The sequence below is a fragment of the Pseudophryne corroboree genome, chromosome 5 (genome assembly GCF_028390025.1).
Source record: "Pseudophryne corroboree isolate aPseCor3 chromosome 5, aPseCor3.hap2, whole genome shotgun sequence".
NCBI classification, from domain to species: Eukaryota; Metazoa; Chordata; class Amphibia; order Anura; family Myobatrachidae; genus Pseudophryne; species Pseudophryne corroboree.
Genome location: NC_086448.1, coordinates 653539185 through 653566520, shown reverse-complemented (window position 1 = coordinate 653566520; position 27336 = coordinate 653539185). Strand labels below are relative to the sequence as shown.

The window sequence follows — 27336 nt, the reverse complement described above, 5'->3', positions numbered from 1 at the left end:
AAGTTGGAGTGATCTGGAAAATAATCCACTACTAATCACTGGGCTACACTGATGGAAGCAGTCGCTATCTAAAATGAGAGTGATATTTAAGATTCCCCAAATTAAAAAAATAATATAATTGTTTCTATGGAGTTTTATTGGCAGATGAACAATTCAAATTTCATATCGAAATAACTGACCTACTGAAAAAAGCAGTAAAATACAAATGGCTCTTTATGCAATATCATGGGTTGACGTATCCTTATTTCATCTGCCTGATAAGAATTATAGGAACAATTGCTGTTGTGTAAGCCAGCTGTAATGTGCAGAGCATTATGGAATGTAAGTCTAGAACCACACAACAGTGTAGTTGTGACTTATCAGTAATTGGTTCTTGATCTACCTTATTTCAGCAAACAATAGGTTAATTTTCATTTTTAAAAGCGTAAAGCAGATGTGAGGTAGTCATAAATAAATAGGTCATGTTAATTGTGTCCAAACACGGTGTCATCTCTTTTTTTCAATCCTTCCTGAGCACAGAGTACAAGAGGGCAAATGGCTGCGCACTCTCAACACCATACAGCGCTGTGTGTCCTCATACAGTACATTACTGTTTCAGTCGCACCAGACAGCCCCTTTCAGTGCGGCAGGTCCGGTGCAACTCTGCTACAGCCGGGCATCTTTATGCATCTTAGTTGCAATGCAATGTTACTAGGACGCGCCAGGTAACCGTGGCGATTAATTCAATATGCAACACTTGTATATCGTGTACAACGGAATCTGAATATGTATATGGAGTGTTACAATACAGCGGTCACTGCTTTTCTCCACACCAAGTTCTGTTGTGCTTTGTGTACAGACTTCACACACAGATACAACAGTCACATATCCAATTAATCAGCACTGTCTATTGCTGGTTCCTAGTCGCATTGCATTGCAACTAAGACGCATTTTCAGTTAAAAAGATGTGAAAGACTCCTGGCGTTAGAGTCACACAGGAAATGGCAGCTCGCCTGCGTCAAGCGTGTTGTGTCACATGGCACATTGAGGCTAGTTGTATGAGCACACATTTGTATAGTGCTTCCACAAAGCAAAGCTATAATCAGAGGTAAATTATCCTGTATTTGTTATTCAAAGGTACAAATGTATTGCAAGTCACCAATGAACTATGGGCCTAATTCAGATCTGATCGCAGCAGCAAATTTGTTAGCTAATGGGCAAAACCATGAGCACTGCAGGGGGGGGCAGATGTAACATGTGCAGAGAGAGTTAGATTTGGGTGGCGTGTGTTCAAACTGAAATCTAAATTGCAGTGTAAAAATAAAGCAGCCAGTATTTACCCTGCACAGAAACAAAAAAACGATTTATCATATGATGCGAGCTCCTGTGGACAACTAACATCTGACCTGCATGCAGTCTTGATGGTGCGATATCATGAGCTTTTTTTGTAGTGTGTACATACAACCATACGATTTTAGGGCGTTGACGTCAGCTTGGAACCTACTCCTCCTCCTTTTTCTGCTCCCTGGAAAGCAACTCTAGCTCCTTCAGATATCATTTCATCTTATCTTATTGTTTCATTGTATAGTGTGTATGCCCAAAATCGTATGTCGGGAAATTTTATACAATATTGAATGGGGCGCACATCATACTAGTGTGTACACAGCCTTACAGAGGCTATTTCCACTCGTGGGTGTTCACGACACCCATAGAATGGCAATAGAACCTGTAGCGAGAGCAGCAAGCCACCGAGCCCGCTAGGGGCTTTGTTTGCGCTCGCACCTCCGCCTTACCATTTCCAACCCATTAACACATTTGCCAAAGTTTTCTTTTCACAAATTATTTTTAAAAGGCATCAAAGGTGAAGTAGGCAATGGGCATCTCTTGTCTGTGACCCCAGCTATGTGCGAGATACTCATTCCCTGGCACATGGTGAATGCGCTGGGTTCCTGTCCTTGTCTGTGACCCCAGCTACGTGTGAGATACTCATTCCCTGGCACATGGTGAATGCGCTGGGCTCCTGTCCTTGTCTGTGACCACAGCTACGTGCGAGATACTCATTCCCTGGCACATGGTGAATGCGCTGGGCTCCTGTCCTTTTCTGTGACCCCAGCTACGTGCGAGATACTCATTCCCTGGCACATGGTGAATGCGCTGGGCTCCTGTCCTTGTCTGTGACCCCAGCTATGTGCGAGATACTCATTCCCTGGCACATGGTGAATGCGCTGGGCTCCTGTCCTTGTCTGTGACCCCAGCTACGTGCGAGATACTCATTCCCTGGCACATGGTGAATGCGCAGGGCTCCTGTCCTTGTCTGTGACCCCAGCTACGTGCAAGATACTAATTCCCTGGCACATGGTGAATGTGCTGGGCTCCTGTCCTTTTCTGTGACCCCAGCTACGTGCGAGATACTCATTCCCTGGCACATGGTGAATGCCCTGGGCTACTGTCCTTGTCTGTGACCCCAGCTACGTGCGAGATACTTATTCCCGGGCACATGGTGAATGCACCGGGCTCCTGCCCTTGTCTGTGACCCCAGCTACGTGCGAGATACTCATTCCCTGGCACATGGTGAATGCGCTGGGCTCCTGTCCTTGTCTCTGGCCCCAGCTATGTGTGAGATACTCATTCCCTGGCACATGGTGAATGCACCGGACTCCTGTCCTTGTCTGTGATCCCAGCTACGTGCGAGATACTCATTCCCTGGCACATGGTGAATGCGCTGGGCTCCTGTCCTTGTCTGTGACCCCAGCTACGTGCGAGATACTCATTCCCTGGCACATGGTGAATGCGCTGGGCTCCTGTCCTTGTCTGTGACCCCAGCTATGTGCGAGATACTCATTCCCTGGCACATGGTGAATGCACCGGACTCCTGTCCTTGTCTGTGACCCCAGCTACGTGCGAGATACTCATTCCCTGGCACATGGTGAATGCGCTGGGCTCCTGTCCTTGTCTGTGACTCCAGCTACGTGCGAGATACTCATTCCCGGGCACATGGTGAATGCGCTGAGCTCCTGTCCTTGTCTGTGACCCCAGCTACGTGCGAGATACTCATTCCCTGGCACATGGTGAATGCGCTGGGCTCCTGTCCTTGTCTGTGACCCTAGCTACGTGCGAGATACTCATTCCCTGGCACATGGTGAATGCGCTGGGCTCCTGTCCTTGTCTGTGATCCCAGCTACGTGCGAGATACTCATTCCCAGGCACATGGTGAATGCGCTGGGCTCCTGTCCTTGTCTGTGATCCCAGCTACGTGCGAGATACTCATTCCCTGGCACATGGTGAATGCGCTGGGCTCCTGTCCTTGTCTGTGACCCCAGCTACGTGCGAGATACTCATTCCCAGGCACATGGTGAATGCGCTGGGCTCCTGTCCTTGTCTGTGATCCCAGCTACGTGCGAGATACTCATTCCCTGGCACATGGTAAATGCGCTGGGCTCCTGTCCTTGTCTGTGACCCTAGCTACGTGCGAGATACTCATTCCCTGGCACATGGTGAATGCGCTGAGCTCCTGTCCTTGTCTGTGACCCCAGCTACGTGCGAGATACTCATTCCCTGGCACATGGTGAATGCGCTGGGCTCCTGTCCTTGTCTGTGACCCTAGCTACGTGCGAGATACTCATTCCCGGCACATGGTGAATGCACTGGGCTCCTGTCCTTGTCTGTGACCCCAGCTACGTGCGAGATACTCATTCCCTGGCACATGGTGAATGTGCTGGGCTCCTGTCCTTGTCTGTGACCCCAGCTACGTGCGAGATACTCATTCCCTGGCACATGGTGAATGCACCGGGCTCCTGTCCTTGTCTGTGACCACAGCTACGTGCGAGATACTCATTCCCTGGCACATGGTGAATGCGCTGGGCTCCTGTCCTTTTCTGTGACCCCAGCTACGTGCGAGATACTCATTCCCTGGCACATGGTGAAAGCACCGGGCTCCTGTCCTTGTCTGTGACCCCAGCTATATGTGAGATACTCATTCCCTGGCACATGGTGAATGCCCTGGGCTACTGTCCTTGTCTGTGACCCCAGCTACGTGCGAGATACTCATTCCCGGGCACATGGTGAATGCACCGGGCTCCTGTCCTTGTCTGTGACCCCAGCTACGTGCGAGATACTCATTCCCTGGCACATGGTGAATGCGCTGGGCTCCTGTCCTTGTCTCTGGCCCCAGCTATGTGTGAGATACTCATTCCCTGGCACATGGTGAATGCACCGGACTCCTGTCCTTGTCTGTGATCCCAGCTACGTGCGAGATACTCATTCCCTGGCACATGGTGAATGCGCTGGGCTCCTGTCCTTGTCTGTGACCCCAGCTACGTGCGAGATACTCATTCCCTGGCACATGGTGAATGCGCTGGGCTCCTGTCCTTGTCTGTGACCCTAGCTACGTGCAAGATACTCATTCCCGGGCACATGGTGAATGCGCTGAGCTCCTGTCCTTGTCTGTGACCCCAGCTACGTGCGAGATACTCATTCCCTGGCACATGGTGAATGCGCTGGGCTCCTGTCCTTGTCTGTGACCCTAGCTACGTGCGAGATACTCATTCCCTGGCACATGGTGAATGCGCTGGGCTCCTGTCCTTGTCTGTGATCCCAGCTACGTGCGAGATACTTATTCCCGGGCACATGGTGAATGCACCGGGCTCCTGCCCTTGTCTGTGACCCCAGCTACGTGCGAGATACTCATTCCCTGGCACATGGTGAATGCGCTGGGCTCCTGTCCTTGTCTCTGGCCCCAGCTATGTGTGAGATACTCATTCCCTGGCACATGGTGAATGCACCGGACTCCTGTCCTTGTCTGTGATCCCAGCTACGTGCGAGATACTCATTCCCTGGCACATGGTGAATGCGCTGGGCTCCTGTCCTTGTCTGTGACCCCAGCTACGTGCGAGATACTCATTCCCTGGCACATGGTGAATGCGCTGGGCTCCTGTCCTTGTCTGTGACCCCAGCTATGTGCGAGATACTCATTCCCTGGCACATGGTGAATGCACCGGACTCCTGTCCTTGTCTGTGACCCCAGCTACGTGCGAGATACTCATTCCCAGGCACATGGTGAATGCGCTGGGCTCCTGTCCTTGTCTGTGACCCTAGCTACGTGCGAGATACTCATTCCCTGGCACATGGTGAATGCGCTGAGCTCCTGTCCTTGTCTGTGACCCCAGCTACGTGCGAGATACTCATTCCCTGGCACATGGTGAATGCGCTGGGCTCCTGTCCTTGTCTGTGACCCTAGCTACGTGCGAGATACTCATTCCCTGGCACATGGTGAATGCGCTGAGCTCCTGTCCTTGTCTGTGACCCCAGCTACGTGCGAGATACTCATTCCCTGGCACATGGTGAATGCGCTGGGCTCCTGTCCTTGTCTGTGACCCTAGCTACGTGCGAGATACTCATTCCCGGCACATGGTGAATGCACTGGGCTCCTGTCCTTGTCTGTGACCCCAGCTACGTGCGAGATACTCATTCCCTGGCACATGGTGAATGTGCTGGGCTCCTGTCCTTGTCTGTGACCCCAGCTACGTGCGAGATACTCATTCCCTGGCACATGGTGAATGCACCGGGCTCCTGTCCTTGTCTGTGACCACAGCTACTTGCGAGATACTCATTCCCTGGCACATGGTGAATGCGCTGGGCTCCTGTCCTTTTCTGTGACCCCAGCTACGTGCGAGATACTCATTCCCTGGCACATGGTGAAAGCACCGGGCTCCTGTCCTTGTCTGTGACCCCAGCTATATGTGAGATACTCATTCCCTGGCACATGGTGAATGCCCTGGGCTACTGTCCTTGTCTGTGACCCCAGCTACGTGCGAGATACTCATTCCCGGGCACATGGTGAATGCACCGGGCTCCTGTCCTTGTCTGTGACCCCAGCTACGTGCGAGATACTCATTCCCTGGCACATGGTGAATGCGCTGGGCTCCTGTCCTTGTCTCTGGCCCCAGCTATGTGTGAGATACTCATTCCCTGGCACATGGTGAATGCACCGGACTCCTGTCCTTGTCTGTGATCCCAGCTACGTGCGAGATACTCATTCCCTGGCACATGGTGAATGCGCTGGGCTCCTGTCCTTGTCTGTGACCCCAGCTACGTGCGAGATACTCATTCCCTGGCACATGGTGAATGCGCTGGGCTCCTGTCCTTGTCTGTGACCCTAGCTACGTGCAAGATACTCATTCCCGGGCACATGGTGAATGCGCTGAGCTCCTGTCCTTGTCTGTGACCCCAGCTACGTGCGAGATACTCATTCCCTGGCACATGGTGAATGCGCTGGGCTCCTGTCCTTGTCTGTGACCCTAGCTACGTGCGAGATACTCATTCCCTGGCACATGGTGAATGCGCTGGGCTCCTGTCCTTGTCTGTGATCCCAGCTACGTGCGAGATACTCATTCCCAGGCACATGGTGAATGCGCTGGGCTCCTGTCCTTGTCTGTGATCCCAGCTACGTGCGAGATACTCATTCCCGGCACATGGTGAATGCGCTGGGCTCCTGTCCTTGTCTGTGACCCCAGCTACGTGCGATACTCATTCCCAGGCACATGGTGAATGCGCTGGGCTCCTGTCCATGTCTGTGATCCCAGCTACGTGCGAGATACTCATTCCCTGGCACATCGTGAATGCGCTGGGCTCCTGTCCTTGTCTGTGACCCTAGCTACGTGCGAGATACTCATTCCCTGGCACATGGTGAATGCGCTGAGCTCCTGTCCTTGTCTGTGACCCCAGCTACGTGCGAGATACTCATTCCCTGGCACATGGTGAATGCGCTGGGCTCCTGTCCTTGTCTGTGACCCTAGCTACGTGCGAGATACTCATTCCCGGCACATGGTGAATGCACTGGGCTCCTGTCCTTGTCTGTGACCCCAGCTACGTGCGAGATACTCATTCCCAGGCACATGGTGAATGTGCTGGGCTCCTGTCCTTTTCTGTGACCCCAGCTACGTGCGAGATACTCATTCCCTGGCACATGGTGAATGCACCGGGCTCCTGTCCTTGTCTGTGACCCCAGCTATGTGTGAGATACTCATTCCCTGGCACATGGTGAATGCGCTGGGCTCCTGTCCTTTTCTGTGACCCCAGCTACGTGCGAGATACTCATTCCCTGGCACATGGTGAATGCGCTGGGCTCCTGTCCTTGTCTGTGACCCCAGCTATGTGCGAGATACTCATTCCCTGGCACATGGTGAATGCGCTGGGCTCCTGTCCTTGTCTGTGACCCCAGCTACGTGCGAGATACTCATTCCCTGGCACATGGTGAATGCGCTGGGTTCCTGTCCTCGTCTCTGACCCCAGCTACGTGCGAGATACTCATTCCCGGGCACATGGTGAATGCGCTGGGCTCCTGTTCTTGTCTGTGATCCCAGCTACATGCGAGATACTCATTCCCAGGCACATGGTGAATGCACCGGGCTCCTGTCCTTGTCTGTGACCCCAGCTACGTGCGAGATACTCATTCCCTGGCACATGGTGAATGCGCTGGGTTCCTGTCCTTGTCGGTGACCACAGCTACGTGCGAGATACTCATTCCCAGGCACATGGTGAATGCGCTGGGCTCCTGTCCTTGTCTGTGATCCCAGCTACGTGCGAGATACTCATTCCCAGGCACATGGTGAATGCGCTTGGCTCCTGTCCTTGTCTGTGATCCCAGCTACGTGCAAGATACTCATTCCCAGGCACATGGTGAATGCGCTGGGTTCCTGTCCTAGTCTGTGACCCCAGCTATGTGCAAGATACTCATTCCCTGGCACATGGTGAATGCGCTGGGCTCCTGTCCTTGTCTGTGACCCCAGCTACGTGCGAGATACTCATTCCCTGGCACATGGTGAATGCGCTGGGCTCCTGTCCTTGTCTGTGATCCCAGCTACGTGCGAGATACTCATTCCCAGGCACATGGTGAATGCGCTGGGCTCCTGTCCTTGTCTGTGACCCCAGCTACATGCGAGATACTCATTCCCAGGCACATGGTGAATGCGCTGGGCTCCTGTCCTTGTCTGTGATCCCAGCTACGTGCGAGATACTCATTCCCAGGCACATGGTGAATGCGCTTGGCTCCTGTCCTTGTCTGTGATCCCAGCTACGTGCAAGATACTCATTCCCAGGCACATGGTGAATGCGCTGGGTTCCTGTCCTAGTCTGTGACCCCAGCTATGTGCAAGATACTCATTCCCTGGCACATGGTGAATGCGCTGGGCTCCTGTCCTTGTCTGTGACCCCAGCTACGTGCGAGATACTCATTCCCTGGCACATGGTGAATGCGCTGGGCTCCTGTCCTTGTCTGTGATCCCAGCTACGTGCGAGATACTCATTCCCAGGCACATGGTGAATGCGCTTGGCTCCTGTCCTTGTCTGTGACCCCAGCTATGTGCAAGATACTCATTCCCTGGCACATGGTGAATGCACCGGGCTCCTGTCCTTGTCTGTGACCCCAGCTACGTGCGAGATACTCATTCCCTGGCACATGGTGAATGCACCGGGCTCCTGTCCTTGTCTGTGACCCCAGCTACGTGCGAGATACTCATTCCCTGGCACATGGTGAATGCACCGGGCTCCTGTCCTTGTCTGTGACGCCAGCTATGTGCGAGATACTCATTCCCTGGCACATGGTGAATGCGCTGGGCTCCTGTCCTTGTCTGTGACTCCAGCTATGTGCGAGATACTCATTCCCTGGCACATGGTGAATGCGGTGGGCTCCTGTCCTTGTCTGTGACCCCAGCTACGTGCGAGATACTCATTCCCTGGCACATGGTGAATGCGCTGGGCTCCTGTCCTTGTCTGTGACCCCAGCTATGTGTGAGATACTCATTCCCTGGCACATGGTGAATGCGCTGGGTTCCTGTCCTTGTCTGTGACCCCAGCTACGTGCAAGATACTCATTCTTAGGCACATGGTGAATGCGCTGGGTTCCTGTCCTTGTCTGTGACCCCAGCTATGTGCAAGATACTCATTCCCTGGCACATGGTGAATGCGCTGGGCTCCTGTCCTTGTCTGTGACCCCAGCTACGTGCGAGATACTCATTCCCTGGAACATGGTGAATGCGCTGGGCTCCTGTCCTTGTCTGTGACCCCAGCTACGTGCGAGATATTCATTCCCAGGCACATGGTGAATGCGCTGGGCTCCTGTCCTTGTCTGTGACCCCAACTACGTGCGAGATACTCATTCCCTGGCACATGGTGAATGCACCGGGCTCCTGTCCTTGTCTGTGACCCCAGCTACGTGCGAGATACTCATCACCTGGCACATGGTGAATGCCCTGGGCTCCTGTCCTTGTCTGTGACCCCAGCTATGTGCAAGATACTCATTCCCTGGCACATGGTGAATGCACCGGGCTCCTGTCCTTGTCTGTGACCACAGCTACGTGCGAGATACTCATTCCCCGGCACATGGTGAATGCACCGGGCTCCTGTCCTTGTCTGTGACCCCAGCTACGTGCAAGATACTCATTACCTGGCACATGGTGAATGCGCTGGGCTCCTGTCCTTGTCTGTGACCCCAGCTATGTGCGAGATACTCATTACCTGGCACATGGTGAATGCGCTGGGCTCCTGTCCTTGTCTGTGATCCCAGCTACGTGCGAGATACACATTCCCTGGCACATGGTGAATGCGCTGGGCTCCTGTCCTTGTCTGTGACCCCAGCTACATGCGAGATACTCATTACCTGGCACATGGTGAATGCGCTGGGCTCCTGTCCTTGTCTGTGACCCCAGCTACGTGCGAGATACTCATTCCCTGGCACATGGTGAATGCGCTGGGCTCCTGTCCTTGTCTGTGACCCCAGCTACATGCGAGATACTCATTACCTGGCACATGGTGAATGCGCTGGGCTCCTGTCCTTGTCTGTGACCCCAGCTACGTGCGAGATACTCATTCCCTGGCACATGGTGAATGCGCTGGGCTCCTGTCCTTGTCTGTGACCCCAGCTACGTGCGAGATACTCATTCCCTGGCACATGGTGAATGCGCTGGGCTCCTGTCCTTGTCTGTGACTCCAGCTATGTGCGAGATACTCATTCCCTGGCACATGGTGAATGCGCTGGGCTCCTGTCCTTGTCTATGACCACAGCTACGTGCGAGATACTCATTCCCTGGCATATGGTGTATGCGCTGGGCTCCTGTCCTTGTCTGTGACCCCAGCTACGTGCGAGATATTCATTCCCGGGCACATGGTGAATGCGCTGTGCTCCTGTCCTTGTCTGTGATCCCAGCTACGTGCGAGATACTCATTCCCTGGCACATGGTGAATGCACCGGGCTCCTGTCATTGTCTGTGACCCCAGCTACGTGCGAGATACTCATTTCCTGGCACATGGTGAATGCGCTGGGCTCCTGTCCTTGTCTGTGACCACAGCTACGTGCGAGATACTCATTCCCAGGCACATGGTGAATGCGCTGGGCTCCTGTCCTTGTCTGTGATCCCAGCTACGTGCGAGATACTCATTCCCTGGCACATGGTGAATGCACCGGGCTCCTGTCCTTGTCTGTGACCCCAGCTACGTGCGAGATACTCATTTCCTGGCACATGGTGAATGCGCTGGGCTCCTGTCCTTGTCTGTGATCCCAGCTACATGCGAGATACTCATTCCCTGGCACATGGTGAATGCGCTGGGCTCCTGTCCTTGTCTGTGACCCCAGCTACGTGCGAGATACTCATTCCGAGGCACATGGTGAATGCGCTGGGCTCCTGTCCTTGTCTGTGACCCCAGCTACGTGCGAGATACACATTCCCAGGCACATGGTGAATGCGCTGGGCTCCTGTCCTTGTCTGTGACCCTAGCTACGTGCGAGATACACATTCCCAGGCACATGGTGAATGCGCTGGGCTCCTGTCCTTGTCTGTGACCCCAGCTACGTGCGAGATACTCATTCCCTGGCACATGGTGAATGCGGTGGGCTCATGTCCTTGTCTGTGACCCCAGCTACGTGCGAGATACTCATTCCCTGGCACATGGTGAATGCACCGGACTCCTGTCCTTGTCTGTGACCCCAGCTACATGCGAGATACTCATTCCCAGGCACATGGTGAATGCGCTGGGCTCCTGTCCTTGTCTGTGACCCCAGCTATGTGTGAGATACTCATTCCCTGGCACATGGTGAATGCGCTGGGTTCCTGTCCTTGTCTGTGACCCCAGCTACGTGCAAGATACTCATTCCCATGCACATGGTGAATGCGCTGGGTTCCTGTCCTAGTCTGTGACCCCAGCTATGTGCAAGATACTCATTCCCTGGCACATGGTGAATGCGCTGGGCTCCTGTCCTTGTCTGTGACCCCAGCTATGTGCGAGATACTCATTCCCTGGCACATGGTGAATGCGCTGGGCTCCTGTCCTTGTCTGTGACCACAGCTACGTGCGAGATACTCATTCCCAGGCACATGGTGAATGCACCGGGCTCCTGTCCTTGTCTGTGACCCCAGCTACGTGCGAGATACTCATTCCCTGGCACATGGTGAATGCACCGGGCTCCTGTCCTTGTCTGTGACCCCAGCTATGTGCGAGATACTCATTCCCTGGCACATGGTGAATGCGCTGGGCTCCTGTCCTCGTCTGTGACCCTAGCTACGTGCGAGATACTCATTCCCAGGCACATGGTGAATGCGCTGGGCTCCTGTCATTGTCTGTGACCACAGCTACGTGCGAGTTACTCATTCCCTGGCACATGGTGAATGCACCGGGCTCCTGTCCTTGTCTGTGACCCCAGCTACGTGCGAGATACTCATTCCCAGGCACATGGTGAATGCGCTGGGCTCCTGTCCTTGTCTGTGACCACAGCTACGTGCATGATACTCATTCCCTGGCACATGGTGAATGCGCTGGGCTCCTGTCCTTGTCTGTGACCCCAGCTACGTGCGAGATATTCATTCCCAGGCACATGGTGAATGCGCTGGGCTCCTGTCCTTGTCTGTGACCCCAACTACGTGCGAGATACTCATTCCCTGGCACATGGTGAATGCGCTGGGCTCCTGTCCTTGTCTGTGACCACAGCTACGTGCAAGATACTCATTCCCTGGCACATGGTGAATGCGCTGGGCTCCTGTCCTTGTCTGTGACCCCAGCTATGTGCGAGATACTCATTCCCTGGCACATGGTGAATGCGCTGGGCTCCTGTCCTTGTCTCTGCGCCCCAGCTATGTGTGAGATACTCATTTCCTGGCACATGGTGAATGCGCTGGGCTCCTGTCCTTGTCTGTGACCCCAGCTACGTGCGAGATATTCATTCCCAGGCACATGGTGAATGCGCTGGGCTCCTGTCCTTGTCTGTGACCCCAACTACGTGCGAGATACTCATTCCCTGGCACATGGTGAATGCACCGGGCTCCTGTCCTTGTCTGTGACCCCAGCTACGTGCGAGATACTCATTACCTGGCACATGGTGAATGCGCTGGGCTCCTGTCCTTGTCTGTGACCCCAGCTATGTGCAAGATACTCATTCCCTGGCACATGGTGAATGCGCTGGGCTCCTGTCCTTGTCTGTGACCCCAGCTACGTGCGAGATACTCATTCCCAGGCACATGGTGAATGCGCTGGGCTCCTGTCCTTGTCTGTGACCCCAGCTACGTGCAAGATACTCATTCCCTGGCACATGGTGAATGCGCTGGGCTCCTGTCCTTGTCTGTGACCCCAGCTATGTGCAAGATACTCATTCCCTGGCACATGGTGAATGCGCTGGGCTCCTGTCCTTGTCTGTGACCCCAGCTACGTGCGAGTTACTCATTCCCTGGCACATGGTGAATGCACCGGGCTCCTGTCCTTGTCTGTGACCCCAGCTACGTGCGAGATACTCATTCCCAGGCACATGGTGAATGCGCTGGGCTCCTGTCCTTGTCTGTGACCACAGCTACGTGCATGATACTCATTCCCTGGCACATGGTGAATGCGCTGGGCTCCTGTCCTTGTCTGTGACCCCAGCTACGTGCGAGATATTCATTCCCAGGCACATGGTGAATGCGCTGGGCTCCTGTCCTTGTCTGTGACCCCAACTACGTGCGAGATACTCATTCCCTGGCACATGGTGAATGCGCTGGGCTCCTGTCCTTGTCTGTGACCACAGCTACGTGCAAGATACTCATTCCCTGGCACATGGTGAATGCGCTGGGCTCCTGTCCTTGTCTGTGACCCCAGCTACGTGCAAGATACTCATTCCCTGGCACATGGTGAATGCGCTGGGCTCCTGTCCTTGTCTGTGACCCTAGCTACGTGCGAGAAACTCATTCCCTGGCACATGGTGAATGCGCTGGGCTCCTGTCCTTGTCTGTGACCCCAGCTATGTGTGAGATACTCATTCCCAGGCACATGGTGAATGCGCTGGGCTCCTGTCCTTGTCTGTGACCCCAGCTACATGCGAGATACTCATTCCCTGGCACATGGTGAATGCGCTGGGCTCCTGTCCTTGTCTGTGACCCTAGCTATGTGCGAGATACTCATTCCCTGGCACATGGTGAATGCGCTGGGCTCCTGTCTTTGTTTCTGCCCCAGCTATGTGCGAGATACTCATTCCCTGGCACATGGTGAATGCGGTGGGCTCCTGTCTTTGTCTCTGCCCCAGCTATGTGCGAGATACTCATTCCCTGGCACATGGTGAATGCGCTGGGCTCCTGTCCTCGTCTGTGACCCCAGCTACGTGCGAGATACTCATTCCCTGGCACATGATGAATTCGCTGGGCTCCTGTCCTTGTCTGTGACCACAGCTACGTGCGAGATACTCATTCCCTGGCACATGATGAATGCGCTGGGCTCCTGTCCTTGTCTGTGACCACAGCTACGTGCGAGATACTCATTTCCTGGCACATGGTGAATGCGCTGGGCTCCTGTCCTTGTCTGTGATCCCAGCTACATGCGAGATACTCATTCCCTGGCACATGGTGAATGCGCTGGGCTCCTGTCCTTGTCTGTGACCCTAGCTACGTGCGAGATACACATTCCCAGGCACATGGTGAATGCGCTGGGCTCCTGTCCTTGTCTGTGACCCCAGCTACGTGCGAGATACTCATTCCCTGGCACATGGTGAATGCACCGGGCTCCTGTCCTTGTCTGTGACCCCAGCTACGTGCGAGATACTCATTCCCTGGCACATGGTGAATGCGCTGGGCTCCTGTCCTTGTCTGTGACCCCAGCTACGTGCGAGATACTCATTCCCAGGCACATGGTGAATGCGCTGGGCTCCTGTCCTTGTCTGTGACCCCAGCTACGTGCAAGATACTCATTCCCTGGCACATGATGAATGCGCTGGGTTCCTGTCCTTGTCTGTGACCCCAGCTATGTGCGAGATACTCATTCCCTGGCACATGGTGAATGCGCTGGGCTCCTGTCCTTGTCTGTGACCACAGCTATGTGCGAGATACTCATTCCCTGGCACATGGTGAATGCGGTGGGCTCATGTCCTTGTCTGTGACCCCAGCTACGTGCGAGATACTCATTCCCTGGCACATGGTGAATGCACCGGACTCCTGTCCTTGTCTGTGACCCCAGCTACATGCGAGATACTCATTCCCAGGCACATGGTGAATGCGCTGGGCTCCTGTCCTTGTCTGTGACCCCAGCTATGTGTGAGATACTCATTCCCTGGCACATGGTGAATGCGCTGGGTTCCTGTCCTTGTCTGTGACCCCAGCTACGTGCAAGATACTCATTCCCAGGCACATGGTGAATGCGCTGGGTTCCTGTCCTAGTCTGTGACCCCAGCTATGTGCAAGATACTCATTCCCTGGCACATGGTGAATGCGCTGGGCTCCTGTCCTTGTCTGTGACCCCAGCTACGTGTGAGATACTCATTCCCTGGCACATGGTGAATGCGCTGGGCTCCTGTCCTTGTCTCTGCGCCCCAGCTATGTGTGAGATACTCATTTCCTGGCACATGGTGAATGCGCTGGGCTCCTGTCCTTGTCTGTGACCCCAGCTACGTGCGAGATATTCATTCCCAGGCACATGGTGAATGCGCTGGGCTCCTGTCCTTGTCTGTGACCCCAACTACGTGCGAGATACTCATTCCCTGGCACATGGTGAATGCACCGGGCTCCTGTCCTTGTCTGTGACCCCAGCTACGTGCGAGATACTCATTACCTGGCACATGGTGAATGCGCTGGGCTCCTGTCCTTGTCTGTGACCCCAGCTATGTGCAAGATACTCATTCCCTGGCACATGGTGAATGCGCTGGGCTCCTGTCCTTGTCTGTGACCCCAGCTACGTGCGAGATACTCATTCCCAGGCACATGGTGAATGCGCTGGGCTCCTGTCCTTGTCTGTGACCCCAGCTACGTGCAAGATACTCATTCCCTGGCACATGATGAATGCGCTGGGTTCCTGTCCTTGTCTGTGACCCCAGCTATGTGCGAGATACTCATTCCCTGGCACATGGTGAATGCGCTGGGCTCCTGTCCTTGTCTGTGACCACAGCTACGTGCGAGATACTCATTCCCAGGCACATGGTGAATGCACCGGGCTCCTGTCCTTGTCTGTGACCCCAGCTATGTGCGAGATACTCATTCCCTGGCACATGGTGAATGCGCTGGGCTCCTGTCCTCGTCTGTGACCCTAGCTACGTGCGAGATACTCATTCCCAGGCACATGGTGAATGCGCTGGGCTCCTGTCCTTGTCTGTGACCCCAGCTACGTGCGAGATACTCATTCCCAGGCACATGGTGAATGCGCTGGGCTCCTGTCCTTGTCTGTGACCACAGCTACGTGCATGATACTCATTCCCTGGTACATGGTGAATGCGCTGGGCTCCTGTCCTTGTCTGTGACCCCAGCTACGTGCGAGATATTCATTCCCAGGCACATGGTGAATGCGCTGGGCTCCTGTCCTTGTCTGTGACCCCAACTACGTGCGAGATACTCATTCCCTGGCACATGGTGAATGCGCTGGGCTCCTGTCCTTGTCTGTGACCACAGCTACGTGCAAGATACTCATTCCCTGGCACATGGTGAATGCGCTGGGCTCCTGTCCTTGTCTGTGACCCCAGCTATGTGCGAGATACTCATTCCCAGGCACATGGTGAATGCGCTGGGCTCCTGTCCTTGTCTGTGACCCTAGCTACGTGCGAGATACTCATTCCCTGGCACATGGTGAATGCGCTGGGCTCCTGTCCTTGTCTGTGACCCCAGCTATGTGTGAGATACTCATTCCCAGGCACATGGTGAATGCGCTGGGCTCCTGTCCTTGTCTGTGACCCCAGCTACATGCGAGATACTCATTCCCTGGCACATGGTAAATGCGCTGGGCTCCTGTCCTTGTCTGTGACCCTAGCTATGTGCGAGATACTCATTCCCTGGCACATGGTGAATGTGCTGGGCTCCTGTCTTTGTCTCTGCCCCAGCTATGTGCGAGATACTCATTCCCTGGCACATGGTGAATGCGGTGGGCTCCTGTCTTTGTCTCTGCCCCAGCTATGTGCGAGATACTCATTCCCTGGCACATGGTGAATGCGGTGGGCTCCTGTCCTCGTCTGTGACCCCAGCTACGTGCGAGATACTCATTCCCTGGCACATGGTGAATGCGCTGGGCTCCTGTTCTTGTCTGTGATCCCAGCTACGTGCGAGATACTCATTCCCTGGCACATGGTGAATGCGCTGGGCTCCTGTCCTTGTCTGTGACCCCAGCTACGTGCGAGATACTCATTCCCTGGCACATGGTGAATGCGCTGGGCTCCTGTCCTTGTCTGTGACCACAGCTACGTGCGAGATACTCATTCCCTGGCACATGGTGAATGCACCGGACTCCTGTCCTTGTCTGTGACCCCAGCTACGTGCGAGATACTCATTTCCTGGCACATGGTGAATGCGCTGGGCTCCTGTTCTTGTCTGTGATCCCAGCTACGTGCGAGATACTCATTCCCTGGCACATGGTGAATGCGCTGGGCTCCTGTCCTTGTCTGTGACCCCAGCTACGTGCGAGATACTCATTCCCTGTCACATGGTGAATGCGCTGGGCTCCTGTCCTCGTCTGTGACCCTAGCTACATGTGGGATACTCATTCCCTGGCACATGGTGAATGTGCTGGGCTCCTGTCCTGGTCTGTGATCCCAGCTACGTGCAAGAAACTCATCCTCTGACACATGGTGAATGCGCTGGGCTCCTGTTGGATTAAGGAGGATTATTGTGAATATCGGTATTCCCCTTTAACTTCGAGGGAAACACAATATTGGACAGGCCTGCATCAGTTTGGAAAGTTTGAGAAGTCCAAGTACTAGAATAGTTGTTTATAAATATTTATTAGTTCATGTTTAGATTGTTTATAATTATTTTCGAATATAATTACAATTCTCTCTAGCTGTGATTAATAAGCTTAATGAAAGGTATTTTTTTTTTATGCATACAAAAGTTAAATGACACATAAATACCTCTAGTCTACATAATGGTCAGTCTTGATTAGTGGGATTAAAGCACAAGCACACACCTCAATGTCCTGGAAGACTGTTAGTTGACTATCTGCAGCGTCTAGCACTACAAGCCTGAAACTTACCCTTTGCCTTTCAGTAAGGTTGGAGCGGCTCTAGCTAGCTGTCTGCTCTGTTCTACCTCTGAGGTCTTTTGGGAAGAGCTGGTTAACAAGACAGAACAATGTAGATAAAGCGTATGACAAATACGTGGCAACAGGTAATGGTTACATACAAATGAAATGTAGCTAAAGATAACATATAATGTCATTTATAAGGAGAGGAATCATTTGTGTCCTCCATCAAAGTAAAATAGCAGCAGATGCAAGGGGCACCACTTTGCCTTGTACCAATATATTGATAAAAATTCCCAAAGGAATCAAATCAATGTTTCCTGGACTTTAGTTAGCTTGGACTTTCGTCAGGTTCCAATAAACAAACAGCATAAGAGATACGCCCACATTTATGCAGCATCAACTTTTGTGGGTGACAGTGCAGAAAGTGATACCGCACAGAGTCTTAGCTTACACAAAGTCATCATCATTACTTCTATTAAAAGAGCAACTAAATATTTTTGCAGTACAATCAGAATTTGATTCATGCACATCAGTAACTGTTTTAGAGGAAGATTACAATCTGCTTTCCCTACCATAGGCACACATCCTGTATTCACACACCATCAGTGGCAATTTAGGAGATAATTAGCCCCCTCTATGTCCTTGGACTATGGAAAGAAACTGAAGCACCAGGAAAACTAAGCTGCGCATATACATGCAGACAGCACATTCTGGTTGGAATAGAACCCAAGCAATGAAAACCACTGTGCCACCGTCACATGAAGGAACACATCTGGTGAAAGGACAGTGCAACAGAGGAGTATTCTGTATGCCACCTATGGGATCTGGTCTCTAGGACGACAGGTCAAAAGGTCGACATGAGTTTTTCACTATTTTTTTCTTTTTTTGAACTTTTTCATACTTAACGATTCACGCGGACTACAATTGGGAATAGTAACCTGTGCAGAGCGCAGCAAGGCACTTTGCCCGAACGCTCGCCATGCGAGGGGACACGGTGCACTAATTGGGGTTCCCGGTCACTGTACGGAGAAAACGACACACAAAAAAAATCAAAAACTCATGTCGACCTTTTGACCTGTCAACCTAGACCATGTCGACAAAGAGACCCTGTTGACCTAGTTACTGTCGACCTTCCATACCACACCCGTCACCTATAACTATGCTGAATACATTGGTTCATTAGTTTTCATGTTGAGTGACACAGGGGTATATTCAATTAGTGTTGGATCCTCTTCGACAGAGAGGATCCGACACTTCAATATTCAATTTGTGGGCATTTCCGACAGGTTTTTGCCCATTTTCAACAATGGCGATCCGACTTTTTTTAAAGTCGAATTGGCATTGTCGAAAACGGGCCAAAAATCTGTCGGAAATGCACGCAAATTCGTCAAAAGAGGTGTATCGGCGGGCAAATTCACCGATCCACCTGTTTTCTTTGTCGGAATTTACGACAAGTAAAAAAACGGCCCTTTTCTTGCCCTAAAAACTGACTTTTTTTCAACCTGTCAGAAATTCTGACAGGAACTGAATACCTGCCATAGCGTTTTATATTAGCAGCTTTTGTCCAGGTTCTCTAGTTTCATCTTTGTAGTATTTCAATAACGACGGAATCACAAAAATTTAAAAAGCAAAAGGTGGATGCCTATGTATAATGCAAACAGATATTGTAATTAATGAAGCTTAATAACTTATTAATTTTTATTAAAATACAAGTTCAACTAGCAGCAAAGCATAAAAACATAGCTGTTCCAAAAATAGGAAAACTGTGAAATAAAATACATCATCAATGCAGAGAACCTTTATATAAACGATTAATGTAAAGCAATATATTGCCTTATAAGTAGGGAGGGTTGTGGCAAAGCACATGGATAGGCTTGTATATATAGTTAGCAGACAATCTCTCCTGCTAGTGATTATATTGCTCTATATTGGCACCTTTTAAATAATATACTGTATAGTGTTGTTCTATCCTAATTGTTATAATGTATTGAAATTATATCTACTGTAAAATATATGTATTGTATATAAAAAAAAATTATTCTTAGAGCAGTATTTCCCAACCTCATTCCTCTAAGCACAGTAACAGTCCTGGTTTTAAGGATAGCCATACTTTAGCATGTGACTTGACTAGTATCTCTGATAGTTTGCCATCTGTGCTCAAGCATGGATATCTTTAAAACCTGGACTGCTAGTGTGCTTTGATGACTGATGTTGGGAAACACTGTCCTAGAGAGTAATAATAATAATAATAATAATAATAATAATAATGTTAGGGACTTTCTGTAGGGCAGGCACTACACTGTCAGTGTGAGGCAATTTGATCCAATAGAGGTATAGGTCAGGTAGCTGTTATCCGGATACCCGTTAACCAAAATATTCCCCCCAAAATTATATTTTGGCCCTGTAGTAGCGTCAAGCCGTGGCCGGCGTTGTGACGTCACTGGAGTCCGTGGCCAAGCACAGACAGCTGGGGGAATGGCTTTGGAGCCATTCCCTCAATGTTACTACTCCCAGAACCTGCTGCTGACTCCAGCCTACATACTGGACCTCGGCGCCGACACATCGGGCCCTCCGCAGATCCCTGGGACCCATACGGAAAACACGTATTCGGTTATCCAGAAAAATCCTGTATCTGGAATGCTCCTGGTCTCGAGCATCCCGGATATGAGATACTCAACCTGTATACTGTGCATCATTGACCTGCATAGTTTATACAGGAGCAGACTCTGCTATTGCTGTACGTAATACGATATGCGGGATGTTATGGAGTCCGAGATGGCCGGAGGTGCAGGATGCCGGCTGATCTCGGACACCACTCTTTTAACAGATTGCCAAATTTTAAAAAATGTCTGAGGTTGTCCGGCATCCCGCACCTCCAACGATCACGGACTCAATTACATCCTGCTGCATAACAATGAGAAATATTTTAGTGATAATAAAAATTATTTTTCTACATTATCACTAGTAGGATAGATCAACAATATATATTATTTAAAAGCAAACAAATCACTAGCAGACGACATTGGGGGTAATTCAGATCTGATCGTAGATGTGCTAAATTTAGCACAACTACGATCAGTTACTCTGTCATGTGGAGCTACAGTAAGCCCAGCACAGGATAGATATACTCCAGGCACAAGTCCGCCCCGCATGTCAGGCCCTACCCCGCAAGGGGGAAAAAGCATTGCACAGCGGCGATGCTTTTGCACTCGGTGAGTAGCGCTCTGCCTGTGCAGCCTAGCTGCGCTGGCAGGTGGCTACCCTCCACGTTCTGGGTCGCAGCGGCTGCGTGCAACGGTCCGGACACACCTCCATTGCCCGGACCGCGCCCCGCCATTGGCGCTCTAACGCCGCTGGCACACCCCCTCCCACCTCTGCCTGTCAATCAGGCAGAGGCGATCGCAGCCCTGAGATGCTGTTAGCATCTCACTGGGCTCCCGGGGTGTGCGTGCACACTCAGCAAAGGGCTTCAGACTGCGATCGCTGCCGCGATCCAGTCTGAATTAGGCCCATAGTCTGCTGATTAATGTACAAAGCAAACCTATATCCAAATTGATTTGTTCCAACCCTCCTCCGCTTATAAAGCATTATGCTGCTTTAAAGTAATAGTTGGGCAAAGTGGGCCTCTGCACTGATAATACATTTTAATTCAAAATGTTTTTACCTTTGCCACAACTGCGCATATAATATTTTGCTGCCTTACAGCTAGCTGCATGGGTATCTTAATGCAAATCAATAAAAGGTATTAAGTTACACTATTTCTGATATCAGTTGGTGCACCATACAGATAAACAGCAGCCTTTCACTCTCTTGTTCTTTGGTGGCAGCACTCAATCTACACAAGGAGCTTGTGAGTCAGATACAGACAGAGGTGTATCTAGTGGACCGGGCGCCCCTGGCAAAGTAAGGGTTCTGCCCCCCCCCTCCCCCCCAAAGTTTAGAACAGGGAAGGTGCATGTGCAAAAAAGGGGCATGATCTTGTGGGAAAGGGGCATGACCACACAATAGTACTCCCAATTCAAATTACATTACACAGTAGTACCCCTTACACATCATGCCCACACAGTAATCCTTGTCACACTGTGGAGAAATCAGCAGTGCCTGGCGCGGGCAAGGAGGGGCACTGCCCAGCGATGCCACCAGCAGTCAGGGGGTATAATCAAATATTAATGGCAGTGAAAAGGTATCTCTGCGCACTAACTAGTAGTGGTGATGTAGTGATATATTAAGAATAGCAGTCTAGTAGTTTATTTTGAGTTTCTTCACTATAGTGCATTGTGGTACCGAACACCGACGCCAGCTCTTGGCTGCTGTGCGAACCACCAGCCCAGGCACTGCCACTATTAAGTGATTCCACACCCTTGCCAAGGGTGGCACCACCAGGCAACACCGCCTCCTCGGCCAGTGCACCTGTTGAGTGCCATCCTGGCTAATGGGTAGATAACCTCCTGTCCCCAGCACATAGCCATAGTCCCCACCCCCTCCCAGCACATAGAAGTAGTCCCCATCCCGCTCCCAGCACATAGTCGTAGTCTCCATCCCGCTCCCAGCACATAGTCGTAGTCTCCATCCCGCTCCCAGCACATAGACGTAGACCCCCTCCTCCTCCCAGCACATAGAAGTAGTCCCCATCCCACTCCCAGCAAATAGCCGTAGTCTCCATCCCACTCCCAGCACATAGCCGTAGTTCCCCTCCTCCTCCCAGCACATAGCCGTTATCTCCATCCCCCTCCCAGCACATAGCCATGGTCTCCCCCCTCCCAGCACATAGCCATGGTCGCCCCCCTCCCAGCACATAGCCATGGTCGCCCCCCTCCCAGCACATAGCCATGGTCTCCCCCACTCCCTCATATAGTCCTCTCCCCTCACTGCATATAGTCCTCTCCCCTCCCAGCACAGTCTCCCCCCTCCCTGCATATAGTCTTCTTCCCTCCCAGCACAGTCTCCCCCCTCCCTGCATATAGTCTTCTTCCCTCCCAGCACAGTCTCCCCCCTCCCTGCATATAGTCCTCTCCCCTCCCAGTACATAGTCTCCCCCTCCCTGCATATAGTCTTCTCCCCTCCCAGCACAGTCTCCCCCTTCCCTGCATATAGTACTCTCCCCTCCCAGTACATAAGTCTCCCCCCTCCCTGCATATAGTCCTCTCCCCTCCTGGCACATAAGTCTTCCCCCCTGCATATAGTCCCCTCCCCTCCCAGTACAAAGTCTCCCCCCTCCCTGCATATAGTCCTCTCCCCGGGTGATATTCATGTGACCGCTGGTCAGCTGACCGACAGTCACATGACCTCCTCCACGAGCCCGACGGCTCACTTTCCCGATGGTCGGCATGCCGACCAACAGGGACTATTTCCACTCGTAGGTGTCCACGACACCCACAGAGTGGGAATAGAACCCGTGGCGACCGCAGGTCGCCACCGAGCCCGCAGCGTGGCGAGCGCAGCGAGCCCGCAAGGGGCTTGCTGCACTCGTCCCTCCCCGCCAGGATCCCGGCGTCGGTATGCTGCCGGGATCCCGGCGTCGGTAAGCTGACCGGCGGTCAGGAGACCGCCGGTCAGCCATACTACACCCCTCTCCCCTCCTGGCACAGAGTCTCCCCCCTCCCTGCATATAGTCCTCTCCCCTCCCAGTACATAGTCTCCCCCCTCCCTGCATATAGTCCTCTCCCCTCCCAGCACATAGTCTTCCCCCCTGCATATAGTCCTCTCCCCTCCCAGCACATAAGTCTTCCCCCCTGCATATAGTCCCCTCCCCTCCCAGCACATAGTCTTCCCCCCTGCATATAGTCCTCTCCCCTCCCAGTACATAGTCTCCCCCTCCCTGCATATAGGGGGTAATTCCAAGTTGATTGCAGCAGGAATTTAGTTAGCAATTGGGCAAAACCATGTGCATTGCAGGGGAGGCAGATTTAACATGTGCAGAGAGAGTTAGATTTGGGTGGGTTATTTTATTTCTGTGCAGAGTAAATACTGGCTGCTTTATTTTTACACTGCAAATTAGATTGCAGATTGAACACACCCCACCCAAATCTAACTCTCTCTGCACATGTTAAATCTGCCTCCCCTGCAGTGCACATGGTTTTGCCCAATTGCTAACTAAATTCCTGCTGCGATCAACTTGGAATTACCACCATAGTCCTCTCCCCTCCTGGCACAGAGTCTTCCCCCTCCCTGCATATAGTATTCTCCCCTCCCAGCACAGAGTCTCCCCCCTCCTGCATATAGTCCTCTCCCCTCCCTGCATATAGTCCTCTCCCCTCCCAGCATCTAGTCCTCTCCCCTCCCAGTATATAGTCTCCCTCCTCCCAGCACATAGTCTCCCCCCTGCATATAGTCCTCTCCCCTCCCAGTACATAGTCTCCCCCCTCCCAACACAGTCTCCCCCCTCCCTGCATATAGTCCTTTACCCTCCCTGCATATAGTGCTCTCCCTCCCTGCATATAGTCCTTTCCCCTCCCTGCATATAGTCCTCCCCCTCAAAGCACATATCAATTAATATGTTGCAGTACCTAGTGTGATGAGCTGGGCACCGCCTGGGCTGGAGGATTGCACAGTAGGCAGGAACACCACACTTCAGCACTGTACCACACTTCATGAAGAAAGTTAAAGTAAACTACAGCTCACAGCAAGGGCTGCTGGAACTGTAGTTTACTTTCACGTTCTTCACTAGTGCATTGCGTTGCCGAACACCGGCGCCTTTTCCTGCCTACTGTGAGATCCTCCAGCCCAGGTGATGCCACTACTAAGTGATTCCACCCATTGGCTTGAGGTTGGCACTGCTGGGCGGCGCCCCCTCCCTGGCTGGCACCCCTGGCGAGTGCCATCCTGGCCAATGGGTAGATAAACCCCTGGATACAGATGTTGTTAGACACCCCCTCCCCCCTTTATTTTTTGTTATTTAGAATAATTTGGAAGAATTTGATTGTTTCTATATTAGTAAGACCGGTGACCTGACAAAGCAAGCATGCCATAGAAACCCAAATCACACTTTTAAACAGACATGCTGCGTTAGCAGAAAATTGTATTTAGCAGATGTTGTCTAACAGAAAGTTTATTATTTTAAACCATAAATATGCAAATTGCTGCATTAACAAACAATACGGACAATCTGTGCTTTCCCCTTGAACACCTACACATTTGTCTTCTCATTCTGGAGGGAAAAGTGAAACGCGCACAGAGTACAGATACAGACTGTGAAACTTACAAACAACCTAGCTAGATATACACCAGGCACAAGAAGGATTTTGGTCCGGGGTATTTGAAACACCAGTGACATTTTAAATATGCTGCGGCAGGAAATGGGTCTCACACCCATTCACCACAGTTCTGGTGGTTGCTGTTTGGAAACTATTGCAAACAAAAATGCATCCAGAGCCATTAGATTCACGTCTTTGGAGAGAAGTAATTAATGTTAGGTAGTTTGAATTTTTTTTTCAAATATGGCATGGTGTCAGCATGAATGACCAGTGTCGCCACCAAGAAGAGTCACTGAATTTATGCTACATTTTAAACAAATTTCACCAGATCAGTCTGACATTATTATTAGGGATACAATATATTCTCTTTTAAAGCAGCTGGCTGTATTAGCAAATAGGCATGGGCCAACTTTTTAAGGTGATGTAAATATAATTCAAGTCACAAGCGAATCACTGCAGCATCATGCCGTTCAAAACTCAGGTAGCATTTTTTTGGCATCTGAACACACAAACTGAAATCAGTTCAATTCTGAATTATTCAATTTTCAGTATGTGTTATACTATATGAACTTTAACATTTTTTCTTATGTGAAGAGATATAGGCAGTTTAGCAATTACTGTGCTTTTATTTATTTATTTATTAACAGTTACTTATATAGCCCAGCATATTGTGTTACACTTTGCAATTGGGAACAAACAGTAATAAAACAAAACTGGGTAATAACAGACATACAGCTTGTCCTCATACTGTACATCACTGCTGCAGTTGCACCAAACAGCTACTCTCGGAGAGCCAGGTCCTGTGAGAATCTGCTAGCGCTGGGTGTCTTTTTTGCCATAAATGCATCTTCGTCGCAAGGCAATGTGATTAGGACACACCGGGAGAATGTGCTGATTAATTTGATGTATGACACCTATACATCTGTGTGAGACTGATTCTCTGAATCTGCATACGAAGTGCCGTGTTGCAGAGTCCGTAGCTTTTTTCAATGCCAAGTTCTGTTGTTCTTTGTTTACAGATTCTATGACACAGATATACAAGTGTCGCATATAACACAGGCTTCAGGTCCTCAGAGGCTAAAGTATCGAACCTGTAGAACTTAGCAAACGTGTTCGACCCAGACCAAGTAGCTGCTCGGCAAAGCTGCAAAGCCGAGACACCCTGGGTAGCCGCCCAGGAAGACCCCACTTTACGAGTAGAGTGGGTCTTAAAAGATGTTGGACACGGCAAGCCTGCCGTAGAATATGCATGCTGGATAGTGAACCTGATCCAGCGAGAAATCGTCTGCTTAGAAGCAGGACACCCAATGTTCTTGGGATAACACAGGACAAACAGAGAGTCCAATTTTCTGTGACGAGCAATCCTCTTCACATAGATTTTCAGAGCCCTTACAACATCCAAGGACTTTGATGAAATTGAGGAGTTATTAGCAACTAGCACCACAATAGGTTGGTTGATATGAAATGCCGACACAACCTTCGGAAGGAACTGCTGATGTGTCTGGAGCTCAGCACTATCTTCGTGGAAGATCAAGTAGGGGCTCTTACAAGACAAAGCCCCCAACTCCGACACACGTCAGGCAGAAGCTAAAACCAACAAAGTGACAGCCTTCCACGTGAGAAATTTAACCTCAACATCCGGTAGAGGTTCAAACCAATCCGATTGGAGGAACTGTAACACCACGTTAAGATCCCAGGACGCCGTAGGCGGCACAAAGGGAGGCTGGATGTGCAGAACCCCTTTCAAGAAAGTCTGAACCTCAGGAAGGGAAGCCAATTGTTTCTGGAAGAAAATGGATAGAACCGAAATCTGGACCTTTACAGATCCCAACCGCAGGCCCATATCCACACCTGCTTGCAGGAAGAGGAGAAACCGTCCCAGTTGAAACTCGACCGTAGGAAACTTCTTGGACTCAAGCCAAGATACATACTTTTTCCAAATGCGATGGTAATGTTTAGACGTTACTCCTTTCCTAGCCTGTATCAGGGTAGGAATAACTTTGTTCGGAATGCCCCACCGAGCTAAGATGTGGCGTTCAACCTCCATACCGTCAAACGTAGCCGCGGTAAGTTTTGATAAGCAAACGGCCCCTGCTGTAGCAGGTTCTCCCGAAGAGGAAGAGGCCTCGGCTCTTCCAGCAGTAGATCCAGAAGATCTGCGTACCAAGCCCTTCTTGGCCAGTCCGGAGCAATGAGGATTGCTTGAACTCTTGTTCTCCTTATGAGCTTTAGAACCCTTGGAATTAGTGGAAGTGGAGGAAACACGTACACCAACTGGAACACCCACAGAGTTACCAGGGCATCCACCGCCACTGCTTATGGGTTTCTTGACCTTGAGCAATACCTCCAAAGTTTTTTGTTGAGACGGGAGGCCATCATGTCTATTTGAGGAACTCCCCAAAGATTTGTCACCTCCGTGAACACCTCCGGATGGAGGCCCCACTCTCCTGGTTGGAGATCGTGTCTGCTGAGGAAGTCCGCTTCCCAGTTGTCCACTCCCAGACTGAAAATTTCTGACAGTGCTACCCCGTGCTTTTCTGCCCAGAGGATGATTCTTGTTACCTCTGACATTGCAGCCCTGCTCTTTGTTCCGCCTTGTCGGTTTATGTAGGCCACTGTCGTTACATTGTCTGACTACAGTTGAAGGGGTTGATCTCGCAGAAGGTGAGTCACTTGGAGAAGACCGTTGTATACGGCTCTTATTTCCAGAATGTTTATTGGA

The 27336-nt window shown here is 51.4% G+C and overlaps 1 protein-coding gene across 6 annotated transcripts in view; it reads right to left on the bottom strand.

Moving 5' to 3' along the window:
* The window catches only part of DTNA (dystrobrevin alpha), a 546028-nt gene that overhangs the window by 114908 nt on the left and 403784 nt on the right, over window positions 1-27336 (bottom strand). For 4 of the 6 annotated variants that reach the window (XM_063923677.1, XM_063923676.1, XM_063923678.1 and 1 more), the window contains exon 11: window positions 17431-17508. The exons of the other annotated variants lie outside the window; for them this stretch is intronic. In XM_063923677.1, the coding sequence (XP_063779747.1) occupies window positions 17431-17508 (78 nt within the window). The remainder of the gene's footprint in view (window positions 1-17430; window positions 17509-27336) is intronic. 6 annotated transcript variants of the gene reach the window in all.